This window comes from Eschscholzia californica, unplaced genomic scaffold (assembly GCF_041429995.1).
Source record: "Eschscholzia californica isolate CP2 unplaced genomic scaffold, dmEscCali1.0.p SCAF_4, whole genome shotgun sequence".
In the NCBI taxonomy this organism is placed as follows: Eukaryota; Viridiplantae; Streptophyta; class Magnoliopsida; order Ranunculales; family Papaveraceae; genus Eschscholzia; species Eschscholzia californica.
In genome coordinates, this window is record NW_028238461.1 from 8760172 (window position 1) to 8780945 (window position 20774).

Sequence of the window (20774 nt, forward strand, 5' to 3'; positions counted from 1 at the left end):
ATATGCTCTTCGTATCTAAAACTTAAAAAGGAGATTTTATAGACAATGCTTAAAGTTATTAAAGGCAATTCCTAGTTTGGTTAAAGGTAGAGTGAGTTTCGGATGCAATGTCCATCTCGCATATTTTCTCTCCTCGGTCGGAAATCTTGGGAGTGGATCTAGAGTTTCAAACCAGATCCGCAAAGAAAAACCTCTTCGCCTGGAAATCCAGATGAAGAGTACCTTTGGCTGGGAGACCAGAAAAAGAGGTCTGGATCTTGTTTTGACCAAGTCATGGGTGGAAAACACGTTGCCTTTAACAACTTTGGACATTGCTTATAAAACTTCCCAAACCTTAAAGCGGATCTAAAGATTTGGGGTTTTATATGAATTTCATATCCAACGAGATACTCTATTTTAACGTATTTGATGATACCGAGGATCTCTAATTGTCCAAGAATTGGATGAGATCATAGGTCTCAAAAATTTGTTCACGGTAGAAACTTCACGAAGCTGTAGGTGCATAAGATGTCCATATTTCTTGACTAAATCTCTGAGCTTATGATGCAGTAGACCTAACATATTATGCAAGAAGTTTCCTATAAGAGGTAGTTTCCACCGTCCCCGACGAAATCTTGGGTTTCGGATTTGAGTTTTAAATCTGTTTCCTTTCTTAACCACCAGGAACAAGAAGAAGAAACCTAAGATCACAGAGAAAGTTGATAAATAGTATCTAAACAAAAAAAAATAACAGGAATATAAGACAAAATTCTTTTTCCAAATACTTCATAAATTTCTTCAACCTATCTGTAATTCTATTTTTGTTTAATATAATTCTCCACAATTGAGTTCAGGAGCTTCTCAAGAAAACTAGCTCAAAACTAAGTATTAATTCCCAAAAAAATGGGAAGATTGTGAACCACGAAAGTTAGAATTACATTGGTTTTCATCGAAAGTTCGACTCGTCCTTTTCACAACAAGGTTCTTCTTTATGGATCATGATTCAGCTTCAATAGCTTCTGCTGCAGAAATCTTCGATTCTAATTCAGTCATTAGTTGTTCACTAACATGTTTTGCTACAGATATCATATCAAGAATGATACTTGGATCTAACCCTGCACCTCCTCGTTTTGTCAACCCACATATGTTACCATCTTTATTAATCGAAATAGAAACTGCAGAGCTCATCTGTGATTCTTCTTCTGAGGTTGCATCTGCAATATAATGCTTACCAACCTACCCACAAAAGCAGGATGATAGTTAGAAAGTATTTTCCAGTTCATGTTATTACTAACTATGATAATTTAGTTACCAAGTTACCTTTGTTAAAGTGACTATCACTGGAATTCCCGAAGTGTCAAACTGGAAAAATTCTTCGTCACTTATGTCAACCTCTGGTTGCTCTTCAGGGGAGGTTGCAGCAGAAATGTTGACCTTTGGGATGCCTGTATTGCTCAAGGCAGCCTACAAGAACAATAGTTATATTAATGTCATAATCCATCTACAGAGAGAGAGGGAGTTAACTTATGGACAAGCACTAACTAGATAAATGTTAAACTAACAGTAAAGCGGTTGTGTGATGGTCTGTGGAGTGTGGATGTTATTGTAGAATGAAAATACGTATGCCATAATAGTTTCTTATCAAATTGGGCAGTAAAAAAAAAGCCAAAAGGGGTATAAGAGTCTGAACAACGGTTATAACAGAAACGTTTGGCGCTGTAACGGTTATAAGGTCACGTAGCAGATAATAAAAGGGAACATTTTACAAAACGAAAAAACCTACAACATCTTTCCCCCGTTACGGAGAAAATGAAATTTATAGAGAACATTGATTTTTACAAGTTCGTAGGCCAATAATTGATCATCCATAATTTTCCTTCATAAAGAGCCCTGGTCATAAAAAGAACATGCAAATATTTATTTTCTACCTTCATTAATGCTGCTTGAACAGCAAAACAAATATATATGGATTACCTTGATGGCAGCACCCAATACGTCCAATAAATTGCCGTCCGAACTGATCACAAGGCCATCTACGTAGAGATCCCAACATATCTTCCCTTGCACCACTATCAGAGATGAAAGGTCGATGCCAGCTCCTGTATTAGAAGATGATATACGAAGGCTTCGATAAGTCACCCTATGAGAAGGAAACCTGTATCTGATGACTTAAGTTAACTTCATAATCTTTTTACTACCCTTACCTGCTCCACTTTTACCACCCAATAAACTTCTTTGAAGTGCAGCTGAGAGCTCTGCTGACAAATCCTCCCCTCCTCTACCCTGTTTGAAGTGGAAAGCAAACGAGCTATAACTGATTGAAGGTGCAAAGGTCTATTGCTGAAGTTTTTCGAACATGGGCTAAACTTCCTTAATGTAAGAACAAGTGATGATTAATATAATAAAACTATCCAACTAACCATCAAGTGAACTGACTTTTTTCACGCAGATGATAAAATCGAGCAAATGTAAAACATCACTTTTTCTGCTTTATAAGATATCACTTCAAGTCTTGAACAATAAACAGCGACCAAGCAAGTCCTTATGGAGTCCTTTTTATACGTTAATAATACTAGATGCATAAGCCAAGCATTTCCTAAATCATGTCCAGCCTGATGATTGGCTAGTGTCTCCAAGCAGGTATTTCTTGACATGGAATGCCTAAATTTATTAATTTTATATATGGAAGCATTTTCTTTAACCATTTCAAGCATTGATTTGATCATAGACTCACGTGTACATCTACATCCATCATTCACAATGTTCTTAAAACTCGGAAATAAAGTAAGTGGTGCATACGAATTCTTGATGGTTAGGCCCTTAATCAAGTAATTATAAGTTACCAGATTAGGAATCACTTAAGAGTTTCCATCTTGAATAGTTTTCGTTGAAGGATTCAAACATATGAAAGCAATAAATGAAGTAAGCAATAAACCTGAAACATTGGGGCTGCTGTAGGACTGCAGTCGACATATATAGAAACATTGCCTTTCCCAGGTTGAAATGAACTTGGCCTTCCTAGTTCAGCCTGTAATTATATCAGTTGTCAAGAAGAGTGAGCATAGTATTCTATACGAACGGGGGAGAACACTAATAAACAACCAAACAAGAGGACAGAAGCATGATTTACCTAGGGTTAAAGCTATCTAAATTGATGAAAGGGAAATGATCACTGGATGTTCTATATTATGGAGTAACTGTCAATAGAAAGATAAGAAGTAAAAATTCCATTTCAAGAAGTACCTTCACACTGGCAATAACGTCTGTCCCGCCCACTCTAACTCGTGCAGAACCATTTGCCTATTACGAAGATCATATTGCAATTCGTAAGGGAGGAACCCGCAAAGGTAAGTGCCCAACATACACACTCAGGCAAAGAATAGAAATTACAAGAGATTAAAGCAAGAAACTAAATTTCTGTTTCGGTGCAAATTTCAGCAGACGTGAAAATCGAAATTTAGTTCCTTGATAATTGAAGTGGAGAGATGGAAGAATTGTTTCATACAGTTTGGAACAACAGAATATACCTGAGGTATCACGCCAGTTTCAACAGAGATAGGACGATAAGTCAATCTTTTTCGACCATCAGAGCGAAGATTTTGAGCAATACCACCCTGTATAAAATGTTTCTCTCCAGCAGATAGTCCCACCATCCCTAAACAAAAACAAGAACATAAAATATATGTGTCTGTGTGAAAATTACTACACGATGGAAACTTGGAATACCCATTACTGAACTTATAAATTTGTAAAAACCCACAAGCATAAATTACAAAAACAGACACTCTCTCTTAGAAGGATTTCAACAAACAGTTCATGTTCAATATTATTATTACGACGTTTCACACCAAACAAGATTAAAGAATAATGTGAATCCCAGAATCACGAGTACTGAGGAAGAAACCAATTAGGGGAAGATTTTGTTTAGAATTAGGGTTTAAGAGTTCACATTACAAATGTAGAGTTCTGAATAAACACAGTATGGGAGGATGAAATATCTACCTTGAAGGAGATTGAAGAACTGAGAGTGATAGATAGAAGAATCCTTTCCTGCCTGTTATACACCAATCGTAGACTTCGTAGGGTTCTTCGGAAAGGCAGAGGAGGAAGAGAGAAGAAGAAGGGGTTTTTGTTTAGAAGAAGAAAAAATAAGGTTTTTGGATGGAGACGCCAGCTACACTGGTAAGTGTAAACGCTGCCCAGCTATAACAAGATTGTAATTTCTTCCGTCCATCTTTTAATCTGAGTCGTTTAAAAGTGAAAGGCCCACACAACAAATCAAACAAAGGGCTCAAAACCCCTCAAATTTCTTTTTGGAAAAAGCTAAATGTACTTAAAATCTTGACTTAATTTATGAGTTAGAGGGTGTTTGATTTTTGCACTTATTAAGCGATTTTGACTTAATAAGTGTGGGTCGGCAATTTTAGGTCGTTTGTTTTTTCACTTAATAAGTGAAAATCACTTCTAAGTGGTGATAAAGTAAGTGCAAAAAAGTAAGCTCCAACTTGGAGCTTACTTTTTTGCACTTACTTTTCTAAGTGCTAAAAAGACATAAAAGACCTAAACAAGTTTCAAAATTACTAATACCTATTGACACTCCAAAATCGTATGTATTTGAATCCAAGACATAAAAGTGTGCGTGGAAAAGTACTAGAAGCTGGCGAAGAGAATTTTAGAGAGATAAATAAAGTTGTAGAGAAAGGAAAATATTTTCAAGACATAAAAGACATACCTTATTAAACCACCTAAAAGCCTAAAATTTTTAGTCTAAACAATAAGTTGGTTTCATCATTATTGTCTTTAGATTGAATAAATTCTACCATTGATTAGCATGATCCAATGCGACATTCTTTGACATTTTGACCTCAAGATCAAGCTATAATGATCCAACTCCAAAACGAAATTGCAGATGAACTAGTTAATAGTACAAATGTTATCATTTAGTGCATAGTTTCTTACATTACTCTAGCAGTCTATCTGACATGAATTTTATCTACCTTATCAATTTATGATGTGAAATTTTGATTGAATGTGATTGAGTTTTTTTGTAAGTTAGACAATTGGACATCTCAAGAGAGACACTCTATTTCTAGAGTGTCCTTGTAAGAACATCTCCAGTGCAAGACTTAAGAAAAACTCTAAAAATCCTATTTGTCAAGTGTGAAAAGTGGATCTCTAGATGATCTCTTTCCTACATGTCCATTTAGAGATACTCTATTAGAAAATCTTCTCCAACACTCGAGAGAAACTCTAAAGCTTATATTTTGGTCGTAAGATTAATTGATTTTCTAATGTGGCACTTAAAGATCCCCAATTTAGAGTGTCCTCTTAGAGCATCTCCAATGGGACACTCTAACAAACACTATAAATCCTAATTGTCAAGTGTCAATAGAGATTCTTTTTCCTAAGTGTCAATACAGAGACACTTTAATTTTTGTTGGTCTCCAATGGAGATCTCTAAAGTCTCTATATTGGCACATGTCCCTCTTCAATCCAATAGATAAAAAGTAGTTGGAAAGTAAGGTTTTCTATTGGTTGGAATCTTAAAGTAACACTTAGAGAGTCTCAAGTAAACGCTCTCATTTTAGAGTTTCTCGCTCTAGACGCTCTATAATAAATGTGTCCACCTCATATTAAAGTCTAACAAAGTGTTCCATTGGAGATGGTTTTTTAACAAAAACTCCAAAAAGTCATATGCGGCACTCCAAGTGTTAGAGATTGAGTGTCCCATTAGAGATGCTCTTAAGAATCTCTAAAAAAAATCATGACACATCATTTTAAAGATTCATGTTGAGTTTTGCATTGGAGATGGTTTTTAAAAATAAACTCTAAAAAAAATCCTATGTAACACTCTAGGTTTTAGAAGTTTGAGTGTTGCATTAGATATGCTCAAGGATATCTCTATTTAACTGCACATCATCTTAAAGATTCAAATTGAGTTTTGCACTAAAGGGAGTTTTTAAGAGAAACTCAAAAAATTCTATGCCACTCAAGGTTTCTAAGATTAAATATTCCACTGGAAATGCTCAAATGGAGTCTTGTTTTTTTGAATTTTGCATTGGAGATGCTCTAACACTAAGAGATTCTTCAACGTCCTCTTAAAAGTCTCTAAAATAACTATCAAGACCTCATCTAAGAGTTCCAAATAAAGTGTCCCACTGGAGATGTTTTTTTAACAAAAACTTTAAATAACATATGTGGCACTGTGGCAGTATAAGTTTTGGAGATTGAGTCTCTCATTGGACATGCTCTTAAGTCTTAACTACCAATGCCACTTGTTAGTTTAGAGATCCAAATTGATTTTGTATATAAGGGATTTTTGTAGGAAAAACTTTAAATATCCTGCTTTGCACATTATGTTGCATTGGAGATGTTTTTTTTTTTCACATTATGTTTGTTTTTTTGTTGCATTGGAGATGTTGTAATGGTATAACTTGATGTCAATTGCTAGTCCTTGACTACCAAGATCACTTAGATATTGTATCCAATGGCCAAATACCAAATCTTAATCTATAAAAATAGATATAATTGTTAACACTTTCACTTTGTGGTCCAATTTGTCATTGTTGAGTGGCAGACAATCTTTAACTACTAAACTTTTTATCCTGACCATAGTTCACTATCTACTTTTGTCCAACTTTTGTTAGCTAGAATTTGATCAAGGCCAAAACATTTAACATCACTGCACCATTGAAATTTCGTCGAAGTTCTCTCAATAACAAATCAAAAACATATTGCAAATTAGTTTATTAATATATTCCTAAGTAGTGATTCTTCATCTAAAATACACCAAGAACAAGAACAATGCTAGAAGACGATACAAGTCAAGGACTACAGCAGACCTACATTAATAACCCCGAATAATACATTACCCCAACAAGTCCCATCCCAAAACAAATATCTAACCTAAACTTCCTCTGTCCCTCAGGACCAACAAACCCTCATAATAAAAAGAAAAGCCAAAAGCAATTTGACTTCCTCTAGTTCTAAAATTTTAGTACACACCAAAAGAAAATGAAATATGATCTCATCAAATCTAGTTAAATAACATAATCATAAAATTCAGAAACATTTGAAGTATGATCCATAGTTAAACTAGGGATCTTATCTAACTTAACTGGATTTGTTTTACCTCCAATCAATCTTGCTGGATTTCCAACTACTGTTGTTCTTGCTGGTACTTCTTTTACAACCACTGATCCTGCCCCAATTTTAGCTCCTTCTCCAATTAAAACATTACCCAATATTGAAGTACATGCTCCTATTAAAACCCCATCACCAATCTTAGGATGTCTATCTCCACTCTCTTTCCCTGTTCCTCCTAATGTCACATTATGTAAAATTGATACATTATTTCCTACCACTGCCGTCTCTCCGATAACGATTCCGGTCGCGTGATCGAACAATATCCCTCGTCCGATTTTAGCTCCTGGATGAATATCTACTGCAAATACTTCTGATACTCTATTTTGAATCAAAAGGGCTAATATTTTTCTATCTTGTGACCATAATTTGTGTGCTACTCTATGAGCTTGACAAGCTAAAAACCCTTTGAAATTAAGAAGACAATGAACATAACTAATACAAGCTGGGTCTCTTTCTTTTACTGCTTTTAGATCTTCTTTAACAGAAATTCTAATATCTTCATCTTCATTGAATACATTTTTGAAGATCTCTGAGAGAATTGAAGTTGGGAGATGTGAGTTGCTTAACTTCATTGCTAGATGATTAGCTAATGAACTTTCAAGAGAAGAATGTGATAGAATTGATTCAAGATAGTACTCTGAAAGAAAGGGTTCTGTTTCGATGTCGAATTTGGCTTCTTCCTTAATTTTTAACCAGAGATTATCTTTGAAATCTGTGTTTTCTGTGATGACAGGAAGAGAATGGGTGAGTCTTTTGTGATTATGAGATGAGAGATTAATGAAAGTTGGGTAAGGGTATTTGACATAGTTGATTTGGGATTGATTGGAGTTTAGTGAGGAGATCAGGGGATTTATTGAATGTCTGGTTCTCGACTCACGACAAGAAGTTGCTGGGTTCTTTTGAAGAAGATCTTGGGTAGTAACAAGAGCTGAGATCAGACCTTTTCTTTTTAGTGAAGAAGAGAGATTTAGAGAAAGAAAGACTGGGTAAAGGCCCATGGGAGAGATGAAGATAGATAGGATTTGGGGATTTTGAAACAAGAACTTTCAGGGAAGAAATTGTTTATTTGGTTTTGTGGTTATTATTGGTTCGGAAATGGCTGGTTTTAAGGGGTGAGATATCAATGTCAACCAAGGCAAGGAAAATGAATTTAATGCGGGGGTATTAAATATTGCTTTTGTGTACCGAATATATTCTTTTAAGATTTAGATTTTTGAGATGGGAAAGGCTAGGAGCATCTCCAATGCAAAATTCCAAAAAAAAATCAAATTGTCTTAGGTGTTAAGGCTCAATTGAGTATCTCTTTACTATTAGTGAGAGCATCTCCAATGCAACACTCAATCTAAGAGCATCTCCAATTAGGGCTGGGAAAACGGTCCGGAAACCCGCGATCCGGCCCGTTCGGCCCGAACCGTGAGAGACCGATGACCGAAGCAGCCCCGAGCCGGGCTAGCCCGGCCCGATATAACGGGCTAATAGGGCCGGGCTCGGACAGGTTCTCAATTCCGAGTCCCGGCCCGTTAAGCCCGTCCGAGTCCCGGCCCGATAGTGTCAGCCCGCTACCCGAGCCCGATTATTAAATAAACCCGGCAACCCTACATCCCCGATCCGCGTGAATTGTTTAGATCCAACGGTTGAGAGGCCTCAGCCGTTGGATCTAAACACCTTGGCCCTTCATCTCCTTATAAAAACCTCTCCCAAAAACTAAAACCCTAAACCTAACCTAACCTGCCTCTCTCTCTGCCTCCCTCTCTCTCTCCGCCTCCCTCTCTCTGCATCTCTCTCTGCATCTCTCTCTAACTAGCCGAACCGAAACCTAACTTCGAATGATTTTCTTATGATCTTATCTATGAGATTTTCTTATGATTTTATCTATGAGATTCTCCATCATCTTTAAATGTTCGGTTCAGTGGTATACGCCGATGATCTACGGATCAAATGACGCGGTTAAGCCTTCGAACTCAACTTTGAATGATTTTATTTTATGATAGTCTGTTGTTATTTTTTTTTCGATGTGATGATGGTGATATGTAGGTTCTGAACGAAGGAAATTATTGTTCCGTTATACCTCGTTATACTTCGTTGTTACTTTTTTTTTTTTTGAATTATTTTGATGTGATGATGATAATATGTAGTTTCTGTTGTTACTTGGCTTATAAACAAAATCTAGGGTTTGCAGCTACCACCAACGATTTAGATGATCAACATTTCTTCTAATCTTTTTGTTTTTGGTTCTTTCTAAAGCTTATAAACATCAATTTTTATTCTTTTTAGCCATTTAGGTTATTAATTTTGTTATTTTGGGTGGATTTGATTGTTTGTGTTAGGGTTTTTTTTAAAATTTTGTGAATGATATGTTTTAGAGACTTTGTTATCTCTTTTTTGGATCATATAACTTTCTGTGATGTGAATTTTAGGTATCTTTAGAATTGTGGAGATGGTTTAGGTTGTTGTATCCCAACTGTTAGATGAAATTCCCCTTTTAGGTTTTTGTTTGCAGATCACATGAAGGTTAGAGATTGCAAATTAAAAACTTCAATTCATAAGGAAAATGATGATCCTCAGTTGATGTCGGTTGATGTTTAATTCATGTTTAGATTGATTGATTTTGATTTATATTTTCTCTTTTACATATTGTAGGTTATGGAGTCCACTTCGGAGCAAATTGAGGATTCGGAGGATTTAGAAATCTTACTTGATCTTGATGATGGTGGAATAGAGATCTTGCCTAATGCTCCATTTGTTCTATCTGTACGTATATGCGCAAAGTTTTGCATAAATTTTACAAATTTCTCGTTAGACATATAGGTGAACATTTACGTGTCGATCCTAAATCATTCAACAAAAAGTATGCACTTTTAAGCAGCTCAAACAAACTCGGAGTAATGTATTTGAATCTTTTCCGAGTGGGTATCATAAAGAAGCTATCCTTCATGCAGTTGTTCGAACGGATCACACATTGAATTATTCTAATGTTCCATTGTTCCAAGTCCATAAGGGTTTGACTCACAATAGTTCGAATGATCGATCTAACAAGTAATTTGTTTTGTAATTTGTACCTTCACTTTGTGTAGGGTTTGGACACTATGAATCTAATCTTGGTTATAGGTGACAAGAAGCTGGTGAGTTCTTCACCTCCGAGACCTCTTTCTGTTCACTCTTAGAGTCGTTACAATTTTTTTTCAAGCACGTCCCAAAATTTGAATACTTCGATCCTGCTATCAGTCTACATGCTAAATAGTAAATACATCATTTTAATCAAACTGCTACTATTTCTTGTGAATTTTACGGTTAAAATATATAGTATATTTGAGCATGTACTCGGAAAGCAGTTAACTTGTAGCTTGGGAAGTTAGAATATATTTTCAATGTTTCATCTTCGTCTTGTAATGTTGTTAATCTATGACAGATCGGAACTTATGAAGAAACAATTGGGACATGCTTGGTTTTTACTGAACCTGGTAACTTTAATTCTTTCCCTCTCTACATTATATGTAATGTACGTAAGTAGTCCATACAATTTTATATGTGAAATAAAATGAAGTTCTGCAACAATCGATGACATGAAAGAACTAGGTTGAGCATTTTTTTTGTTATCGTCGTTAGCATTACTATTTGACTAAACTTTATTTTGACAGATGCCACTCCTTTGGTGCACGAAGAAACAGGACCATCTGAAGAAAATCTTTTTTATTTTGTTTGTATGATTTGTTATTATGATGATATATAGGGTTTCATTTGGACTTTCTGATGAAGGAATTTTGTGAGCTTTCTTTCTACATGTCCTTACTTTAGGAGCTATGGATATTGAGATGTTGATTCATAAGTACTTTGAACAAAATTGGGGTATGAATGACCATTATAAGCTAAAAAAAGCTATTTAGATGCCTATGGATATTGAGATGTTGATCTTCACTGTAATCTTACCCTACTGAAAATTGACAGAGATTTAAGATGATTGTTGAATTAAAAAAAAAATTAGTTTTGAAAAAAAAACACTTTGTATAACGAGGGCATAAAGGTAAAAAAAAGAAAGCTACTTCAAACAAATATAAATGAGATGGAATAGTGTTAACTATTTTTTTAATAAAATAACCCGAGCCCGTCCGGCCCGAGTCCGTTGGAACCCGCTCGGGCAGACGGGCTCGGACGGGCTACGGGCTCCTATATTTCGTGTTTGGTCCGGCCCGATCCGCCCGACTTCCTATCGCGGGCTCGGTTTATTCGAGCCCGATCCGCCCGAGCCCGGCTCATTGTTGCCCGAGCCCGTCCGCGACCGCCCGATTCCCACCCCTATCTCCAATGCAACACTCAATCTAAGAGCATCTCCAATGCAAAACTCAATCTTAGAAATTTGGAGTGCGACGTAGGATTTTTGGAGTTTTTCTTAATAAACTATCTCCAATGCAAAACTCAACTAAGAACTCAAGGATGATGTGTCAAGGGTGGAATAGAGATATCTCAAGAGGACACTTCAGAAATAGAGTGTCCTCTTTGAGATATCTCTAATTGTCCAACTCATCAATATTGAAATTTCAACCAATAGAAATCAAGTATTCGTATATTTCCAAATAACTAATTACTTTTTTACAAAATAACCATGCCACATAAGTAAAATAAAAAAGTTTAGAGTTTTGCATTGGAGACATACAAGAATTGAGGATCTCTATTTTCGCCACCTAGGAGTGAGAATGTCAATTAAAACTCGACAAATAAGACTAATAGAGATTTTTTTGAGTTTTGCATTGGAGATGCTCTAAGAAACTCCGAGTGCCACTTAGGATTTTTAGAGTTTTTTTTTAAAAACCATCTCCAATGCAATACTCCATTTGGATCTCTAAGATGACGTGTCGAGGGTGGAATAGAGATATCTCTAATTGTCCACCTCATCAATATTTGATTTTCAACCAATAGAAATCGAGTCTTCTATATTCTCTAAAATAACTAATTATTTATTTACAAAAATAACCATGACACATAAGTAAATAAGATAAGTTTAGAGTTTTGCATTGGAGACACAAAAAATTTGAGGATCTCTATTGACTCCATCTAGGAGTGAGAATCTCAATTGGAACTTGACACATAGGATGAATAGAGATTTTTTTGAGTTTTGCATTGGAGATGCTCTGAGATCCTCAATTCAAAAGACATCTCCAATGCAACACTTTAAAAATTTAAAAATAACTTAGGTGTCATTGACTAGATGATTAGATTTGCTTTTAATATTGAGTGACCAATTCAGATCTTCAAAAGAAATCTCAAATATTGAGTTTCTTCTTGAGATATCTCAACATTAAATGATGTCACATCATTTTGAGATCCGAATTGAGTGTTGCATTGGAGAGAGAGTTAGTTACAAAAAAATGAAAAAATCTTAGGTAGCACTTTGAGTTTTTCAATTTGAGTGTTGCATTGGAGATGCTCTAAGTCTACGAAAGATTTTTGACAAAATCCTTGACTCGATGAGTCACACGGGTAAACGAACGATCCAGATCAAAGTCAAACTTTGAAAAACTTAGATCAAAGTCAAACTTAGAAAAAACTTCGTCTTTTAGTGAAAATGGGTGATTAAGTCATGAATGTTGTCAAGGATTTTGTCATTGTAGCATTGAGATAGGAAGACCGTCATTTGATATAGGTTGTTTTGGCCGATTTTTTTATAGGCAGTGTAGATGAGACGATTTGACCACAATTTATACAATGCTTTGATCGAATGTTGATATTAGGATTCTTCTTTGGGATGGTATCGAAAAATCAAAAATGAGGACTAGTCGACCGAGCCTAGCTACCAGGCGGGATGTCATTGAGAATAGTTGAATTTCATCAGTTAAATATAATTATATATAATAATGAACTAGAAAGTTAGTGATATACCTTATATCGCTCCCCTCAGACTAAAATTGATCGCATTTTTCCAAAGATGAAGAACTCCAATTTGTAACTCCTCTACTTGAGACACCAGAGCAATCGACTTGATTTCCCACCTTTAAGTCACCTAAAACTTTAATAGTATGTAGTTAGATGACGAACTGATTCTTCTTTCAGACCAGATAGATAGTTGGGAGATTTGCTGTTTGGACCCCCTTTCGTACAATTGATTTGTTGTTTGGACTCCGTATTTCTAGAGTTGCATTTTGGACTCCCTTTTGACGGAATCATCCGGGAATATGTCATCGGGAATATGTCATCTTTAAAGTTATACTTAAAAAAATTCCAACTTTACCCTTACATTATCAATATTGCAGTTTGGACTCCCTAGTTTATTAATTCATCTTCTTCCTCCATTTTAAGAACACACCACAATAACCCTAATACCCAAAACCACCCACTCACCAAAAATTAAGAGGATGATTAATTATCATGGATAATTGTGGAATTTTAGATGTAAAAAATCATTTTTGGGATCTCAGACTTCCTAATGTGGTATTAGTTTTGGCTAATTAGAAACAATAACTTCATCTTTCTCTACATCTTCAATCTAATTCAATTTTGAGAAGTCTAATGAGAGAAAGAAAGAAGGAAAGAGGAGTTGAAGAAGAGGGTAACGGTGGAAGATATAAGGTCATTTTGTCTGCCTTCAATGGCCGTGAGGATAAGGTCTTTCTCGATGTTTGGAGACGGAACGTCCCGCAGAGGGTGTGTTTCTTCCTTTGGCGACTTGTTTAGAGCGGGTGCCTACTATCGATCTCTTGAGAAAGAGGGGTTGTTCCACCCTTAATAGATGCCCGTTGTGCAAGAAAGACGAGGAAACCATCTCGCACCTTTTTATCCATTGTGATGTATCCTATCAAGTGTGGAAATACTTCATATTGTCCTTGGGGTTCTCGTGGGTTACACCCGCTTCAGTTCAAGATTTTTTGGCCTCGTGGGGGGGGGGGGGTATGAAGGGAGAAATCCGGTCCTGAATATGGTTCCCAAGGCTATCTTATGTCCGATTTGGATCACCAGGAATTCAATTATCTTCTCCGACAAGGCGGGAACGGTGGAAGATATAGTGTGTTCAGCTAAATGTTTTATTTGGCCTCTGGGCTGTCTTTGTTTTTTGCTTTTTTAGTTTTTCTTGTTCTTTTGTTGGCGAACCTCTCGCCTTTTAGCCCCTTGGGGTTGTACCTTTTTTGTCCTCCTCCCCCTTAATTCAATCAAATAGTTCAAAAAAAGAGAGGGTAAAACAGTATTTTCACCTATTATTATTTGGAAGTTAACTGTTATATTTAACCTTTTATTTCAAAAAAGGGAGTCCAAAATGCAACTCTGGAAAAACGGAGTCCAAACAGCAAGTCGATTATAGGAAAGGGAGTCCACACAACAAATCTCCCTAGATAGTTTGGTATCTTTTTTTCTTCCCCTCTCTCTCATTGACGTGGAAGAGATAAAAATTCTCTTGAGAAAAATCTTCACCTTTTGTGTTCTAATGACGTCCTTATATAGAACTCCTGAAGTCAAAATCCTATACAGATCAGGATTCAGTTAGGACCACAAACTACGATTTTGAGCCTGGCCTGCCCCACTAGCATATCCGACTAGGATTCAGTTAGGACCTTTTGTGTTTTGGCCATCTGGGATACCCTTTAAGTGTGGTCGGCTAGATCAGGTCCTTAATGGGTTGAGCCTGGCCTGCCCCACTAGCATATCCGACTTCTCCATGGGTCGGGCCTTCTGCCCGACCATCTTTTGGTCCGGACACTTGGTCCGGCCCATGCTATCTTTGTCCGGCTATTTAGTATAACCTCTTTGGTCATATTTATTAATCAAATCCATTCCTTCGTATGGCTCATCCCTCAAGTCTTATCTTTCGATCGAATCAACATTTTTGGTGTAATCCGTTGTAGGATGCAGTCGTAATTAGCTGTGAATCATCTAAGTGATCTGCCGATTGCAGTTGATTTCTAGCTAGACATTACGATCCCTAAAATAACCGGACTTGATGATATTCGTCATCATTTGTCCTATCCAACAAGTTTGTGTGCATTGTCATCTTGATCGAAGGACATCTCCTTCACTTTCCTCGCTTCGCCTGAGCTCCACTGTTGTTACAGTCAGGGCATGGTGCGAGTGCACTAGCAGGGGTCGAGAATAGATGTCTCGATAGAGTTGTCAGTTCTTCCTTTCATTTTTCTAGTATTTTGGCCCCTTTCAAAGAAGTCGCATCCTCTTGAGCTTTCGAGGGACTTATTCATAAAGCTTGTCTACAGTCCGTACCCTCAGTTTCTCTGCTTTGAGGCGTTCAACCTTAGCAGCTAGTTCCTCTGCTTTGAGATGTTCGACCTCAGCAGCTAACTCTTCGTCCGAAATTATTGTCGATTTCAAAGTAAATACGGAGTATGTAAGTAAAGTAAGGGTGTGATCCCGCTAGGATTGAGATTCGGGTTACCGAACTACAGTGATTTTGCTGGTGTCTGCCCTCCTTTTAGCGTCAATTTGCTGATGTCGAAATTTATCTTCCTAGAATTAGTCAAGATGTCGGACTGTTACGTTGAATCAAACTTTGCTCCTCTCGATCGAGGGGCAAAACCGGCAAGGAACTCAGGAACCTTTCCAAGACTCAAGACAGTCAGATTGCCCTTGTAGTTAAAATATTGAGTAGTGAGTAAACTCGAGTTTGTGGAGTTGTGCCTACTACTTGTGTATCCGCTTCAAGACAATTTGATTACCTTTTATAGGTTTCCTTGACCAATTGTTGATAGGCGGTGTTGATGAGGTTGTGTTAATGAGGTAGTTAAAATCTATTATGTGGTAATTAAAAGAGGACATTTCTAGATATTTTCGATAATCTAAAGAGCTAGACAAGGAGCTGGTCATAAACTAGGTGGCCATTTGAGAAATACCTAATAATAATCAACCACTTACGATTTTTCGATTTTAGATCCTAGAAACATCCTCAAATGGTAGGCTGAATTCTCCAATAGTCTATCATTTACCCCGATTCATAAGATCAAGAAAGGAATTTGAGGAATATATTAGGTGTAAAGAAGAAAGTTAAGAACAAAACAAAACCAAGTAACCAAGTTAGAGACTAATTAAAACTAAAACCCAATTCATCAAGGGACAATAAGAACTTATGCTTTCCCAAATCCTCAATTCTCTCTATCTTTCTCCCCCATCTCTTTTTTCTCTCACTCTCTCTGTATATATAGTATGACCACTATTAATAGAGATCGACCTCCACAGTCAAAATCATGACGATGGAAATGATACAAGAAAATCTAATACATTTCAGATCTCAAATAGTAATTGGAGCCATTGTTTCACTTTTCTTACTTTCTCTCATTTTTATGGCACCCAGGTTTTTGACCATCCTAGCCTACTTCTGGCCTCTGTTCATATCTACAGCTGCCTTCCTGGTCGTCAATGTCTTATTTAACCGAATTCCACCGGATGGGTTCGGTGATAGAACTGGAGAAGGTTTCCTCAATTACGTCGCTGGATAATATATAGCTCTGCAATTTTGAATATCAACTATTCAAAATCAACTCTAACACCTCTAAAACTTCTTTACCTCTCTCTCACGAAATCTCACATTTCTTTTCCTATTAGTTGTGAAGGGACCAATTCCAAATGTAAATCTCGACTATGTCAATATCAATTATAGTTCATTACTTACTAATTTCCTACTTTATCTTCAAAGCGAAATTACTTGTAGATGTGTAATGTTTTTAAGGTAACAATCAAATGAGCCTGCCCAAGTGTTTTTTTTTTGTTGAAGACCTGCCCAAGTGCTTGGGGGGCCAAACGAGAATTCAACCTATAGTGAAATTTAAAAAAAAATTGAAAGAGATTTTAGATTGTGATCATTCAGAGATAAATATATGTTGAAAGAGATTTTAAATTGGGACCATTGAATCCGAGATCTATTAGTCCTCCATGTTGGATAAAATTCTAAATTCAAGTCATAAAGGGAATATAATTTGAACCTCCCCATTTCTCTGGCTGCAAACCTATTGCAATCATATCACCTATGCCGCAAAAATGATTAGTAATAGAGGAAAATTTAGTTAGTAAATTGTTCCAGAAATATTCATGATCTTGAATCCTTGGGGGTCCATACACACAAAACAGATCCCACGGTGAAATAGAGTGGGTGTCTTATATAGTAGAGTGAATAACGTTGGCATCAGAGTAGTTAACAGATAGATGTATTTCATTCTTCCATCGGCTTTGAGGTAGTTATGACCTTGTTAATACTGGTTCTAGTGCCATGTGTTTGGCTGCCCTTTTACTTGGATGTCGAAAACGATCATTTCTCGGTGAGGCTCTTGAGGCCGAAACTAAATTGTTTGTATCAATTTCAGTATTTCACCTTGTAATTTGCAGTTGAGTTCTCCTTCTCTGGGGTCGAACCGTCGAAGTGTAGGTGTTCCTCCAAAAAGCCTTCATAAACGGGATATTCAATGCCAGAAAAAGATCTCAGTTCCTTGCAGGAACCCCTACTAAAGAAGATAACTCTAAATGTCTCTGGATATTTTGACTCCACAACCATTTGAACCAAAACTCGTTGTTTTATCCGTTCAATTATGTTTAAGGAGATCTCGAAACTGGAGAAATGTGAGACAAAAATTAAGTGTTTTTGTCTTAGCACCCTACTCCTTTTCACTTGGTAGCATCATTTAATTGTTCATTATCAATATTTATTGAGACCAATATAACAAATCACATAGGCTTTTTGTCATGTCATAACTTGCCTATCATAAATCACAATGTCGTTGAATTATTTTAGGTAAATCTTAACTTTTAAAAAAAAAAATCAAAATAACTACGTCTTCAGTGGGACACTCAGACAAAGAATTAAGAATTTTCACACGATTCCCTCTCTCTCCAAACAACGCAATACAATATCGAAATTATCATTGTTACTGTATTTTTACTACTTGACGATCTTCAAATGACCGAAATTTATGGTTATAACCTCGCTTAACATGCTTATAAAACAATCGCTGCCCTACCGACAAGGGCTATACCCAAATAAAATTAAGAAAATCAGGCTGATATATCACAACCTTACAATGAAGATGAAAAAAAAAATTCACTAGTTACATGGGAATTTAAATGTTTAGGTGGTGAGACATTTCAGTTTTTAGATAAAACAAAAAAGATAACCGTTATTTTTGAGTGTTTTAATAGCTAACTACTTATCAACAACTAATCCTCCCACGTTCCAAAGAAATTCTAAATGAACCCTCTCTCTCAATTTTCTTTCAATTTGTATTGATCTCATGACTAAACCTCTTTCCCTCCATTACTCCTAAAACAACCTTCATTCCCTCTCCCTCTCTCTCTCTTCTTCTCCCTACCGTTATACATCAGCTCCTTCATTTATTATCTTCATCACTTTCTCATCTTTTCACCTCCTCCCCATTTAGTAACTTCCAAATTCTCAAACACCCACAAACCCAAAATTACACATTAAACAAAAAAAAAAACAGAGAGAATTTTTTCTCACCCATGGCTTCTTCCTTAATTTGCATTATTTCATGGTTGGTTTTGTTTGTTTCTTTAAGTACTACCCAATTGGGATTTTGTGATGAAAAAACTTTTCCGGATGGGAATTATATAACTTGGCAGGATTTGAGAGTTGATGATTACTTGGGGAGATTGAAATTGACTGATAAACAGAATACAAGTCGAGTTATCGTCGTGTCTAAAGACGGAACAGGAGATTCCATTACTGTTCAAGGAGCAGTCGATTTGGTTCCGGATTTTAATTCTCAGAGGACAAAGATTTTGATTCTTCCTGGGATTTACAGGTTAGTCATGAGTTCTTCCTCATTTCTTGATTATTATTATCTTCATTTTTTGTGTCTTGATGTTCAAATGTTTTTTAAATTGTTAGGGAAAGGGTATTTGTTCCGAGATCAAAACCTCAAATATCTTTCATAGCAAATCAAAATTCTGAAACTGTAATATCTTGGAATTCTAAAGCTTCTGATAAAGATTCGAGCGGAAACGAAACCGGAACATTCAATACAGCAACTGTTGATATAGAATCTGATTACTTCTGTGCAACAGGAATCACTTTTGAGGTAATAAAAGAAAAAGTTTACTTTTCCCAAACATATTAAGGACTAATTCTGATTCATAAGCGAGGAAATTGTGTCGTTTCAGAATACGGTTGTTGCCGAAGAAGGAGGTTTAGGGATGCAAGCAGTTGCACTTAAAATCACAGGAGACAAATCGGTGTTCTCCCATGTACGGATTTTAGGTTCACAGGATACGTTGTTAGATTTAAGTGGATCACATTACTTCTACCAATGTTATATTCAAGGAGCAGTTGATTTCATTTTCGGTAACGCTAGATCACTATACAAGGTGAACATTTTATTTTTCGAAGAACATAAAAATCCTATATGAAGTTATCTAAAACTAAAATGGGTCATAGAAAGTTTTATTTACTGATTTTGATAGAAAATGTTGGGTGTTTTGAACCAGGAGTGTGTTCTTCATTCGACGGCTGGAAGCACAGGAGCAATTGCGGCTTCTCATAGAGATACTATGACAGAAAATACGGGTTTTTCGTTCGTTAATTGTACTGTGAACGGAACTGGTAATATCTACTTAGGAAGAGCTTGGGGTAGATTTTCGCGAGTAATTTATTCTTTCTGCAATTTTGATGGGATTATAAATCCTTCTGGATGGCACGATTGGGGAGATCGGTCGAGAAGAAGGTAAAAGGACATATCTCTCCCTCCCTCTCTCTCTCTCTCTCTCTCTCTCTCTCTCTTTCATGCTATAGTTTAAATAGTTTGGGATATTTAAACTGTGGTTAATACAGGACTGCGTTTTTCGGAGAATACCAATGTCATGGTAGAGGAGCACATTCTAAAAGACGGGTTTCGTGGGCGAAGACATTTAGCTATGACGAAGCAAGACCATTTCTCGATATGAATTTCATCAATGGAGAAGAATGGTTAAGACTTTGATTCTTCTTCTCTTTTATTCAATTACATTACTTAACCTATATATGAACAGTAAATGTCAAAAATTACTCATGCAAAGAAAAGTACATATAGGAAGGCGGTACATTTTTTTCGAGTGACATTGTAAAGTAAATATGATAATCAGTTAGCAGTAGCAATCGGTCATCGATCATCAAAGTGTAGTCTTTCGGCACCAGTACGGTAGACGTCCTGAGAGAGAGAATAGGGATTGACACTTTGATGTAAGAATGCTTCTAAAATGGGGATGAAGTATATAATGATAAATGGTTGAATGTGATAGCATTAGTGTAGTTAGGGTATCATCTTTTTACTTGCAAGTGAATCCTACACGCAACTCTGTATAGAAGTCAATAAAAACAGTGAACTAAAACAAGAGAAAGCAAGGGAAGGGAAGGTAATATACCTACCTCACAGATACAATCATCAATGGCTCCTTTTGCAATCCCTTTAGCTGACCTAGTTTTCTTAGTTATGACCATATCTTTGGATGAAAAAGGGAAGCCATAAATCTCAAATCTTGAATCAAGTTTGTTTGAGATAATACAAGGAGTTGATTCATTTCAAACATTACATACATAATATATATATGGTTCAATATAGTACCGTAAAAATGCATTATAGATTACTCCGCGAGGCGGGTTAGGTGCTACCAAGACAGAAGCAGCTATCCCTGAGACTGGCATTAATTGCAATATAGTCTGATGTGTGAGAATAGTC

The 20774-nt window shown here is 36.3% G+C and overlaps 3 protein-coding genes and 1 pseudogene across 3 annotated transcripts; 2 read left to right on the forward strand and 2 right to left on the reverse strand.

Annotated features, from left to right (window-relative positions):
• Positions 1 to 751: 751 nt before the first annotated feature.
• Positions 752 to 4304, reverse strand: LOC147542333 (3'-5'-exoribonuclease family protein). Its single transcript, XM_086634453.1, has 8 exons — positions 3982 to 4304; positions 3507 to 3634; positions 3223 to 3279; positions 2915 to 3007; positions 2184 to 2262; positions 1954 to 2078; positions 1300 to 1443; positions 752 to 1215 (listed from the first exon to the last, which is right to left on the reverse strand). Exons 2-8 carry the CDS (start codon positions 3630 to 3632, stop codon positions 976 to 978), a joined length of 864 nt encoding a protein of 287 aa, XP_086490579.1. The 5' UTR covers positions 3633 to 3634; positions 3982 to 4304; the 3' UTR covers positions 752 to 975.
• Positions 4305 to 6710: 2406 nt separating this feature from the next.
• Positions 6711 to 8260, reverse strand: LOC147542334 (serine acetyltransferase 1, chloroplastic pseudogene; annotated as a pseudogene).
• A 1285-nt stretch (positions 8261 to 9545) lies between these two features.
• Positions 9546 to 10902, forward strand: LOC147542335 (uncharacterized). Its single transcript, XM_086637993.1, has 5 exons — positions 9546 to 9636; positions 9766 to 9876; positions 10200 to 10247; positions 10535 to 10586; positions 10764 to 10902. The coding sequence occupies exons 1-5, from the start codon at positions 9631 to 9633 to the stop codon at positions 10853 to 10855; spliced, it is 309 nt and encodes a 102-aa protein (XP_086494119.1). The 5' UTR covers positions 9546 to 9630; the 3' UTR covers positions 10856 to 10902.
• Positions 10903 to 18241: 7339 nt separating this feature from the next.
• LOC147542336 (pectinesterase QRT1-like) lies at positions 18242 to 20214 on the forward strand. Its single transcript, XM_086636394.1, has 5 exons — positions 18242 to 18866; positions 18953 to 19142; positions 19225 to 19428; positions 19549 to 19784; positions 19892 to 20214. The coding sequence occupies exons 1-5, from the start codon at positions 18565 to 18567 to the stop codon at positions 20037 to 20039; spliced, it is 1080 nt and encodes a 359-aa protein (XP_086492520.1). The 5' UTR covers positions 18242 to 18564; the 3' UTR covers positions 20040 to 20214.
• Positions 20215 to 20774: the final 560 nt, after the last annotated feature.

Coding starts and splice junctions, on each gene's coding strand:
- LOC147542333 (XM_086634453.1), bottom strand. CDS start 3,632: ATGGTGGGACTATCTGCTGGAGAGAAACATTTTATACAGGGTGGTATT. Junction 3,280..3,506: donor AAACTGGCGTGATACCTCAG/GTATATTCTGTT, acceptor TCTTCGTAATAG/GCAAATGGTTCTGCACGAGT. Junction 1,216..1,299: donor TGATAGTCACTTTAACAAAG/GTAACTTGGTAA, acceptor TTTTGTGGGTAG/GTTGGTAAGCATTATATTGC.
- LOC147542335 (XM_086637993.1), top strand. Junction 10,248..10,534: donor TTATAGGTGACAAGAAGCTG/GTGAGTTCTTCA, acceptor AATCTATGACAG/ATCGGAACTTATGAAGAAAC. Junction 10,587..10,763: donor CTTGGTTTTTACTGAACCTG/GTAACTTTAATT, acceptor TTATTTTGACAG/ATGCCACTCCTTTGGTGCAC.
- LOC147542336 (XM_086636394.1), top strand. CDS start 18,565: ATGGCTTCTTCCTTAATTTGCATTATTTCATGGTTGGTTTTGTTTGTT. Junction 19,143..19,224: donor CAACAGGAATCACTTTTGAG/GTAATAAAAGAA, acceptor GTGTCGTTTCAG/AATACGGTTGTTGCCGAAGA. Junction 19,429..19,548: donor ACGCTAGATCACTATACAAG/GTGAACATTTTA, acceptor GTTTTGAACCAG/GAGTGTGTTCTTCATTCGAC.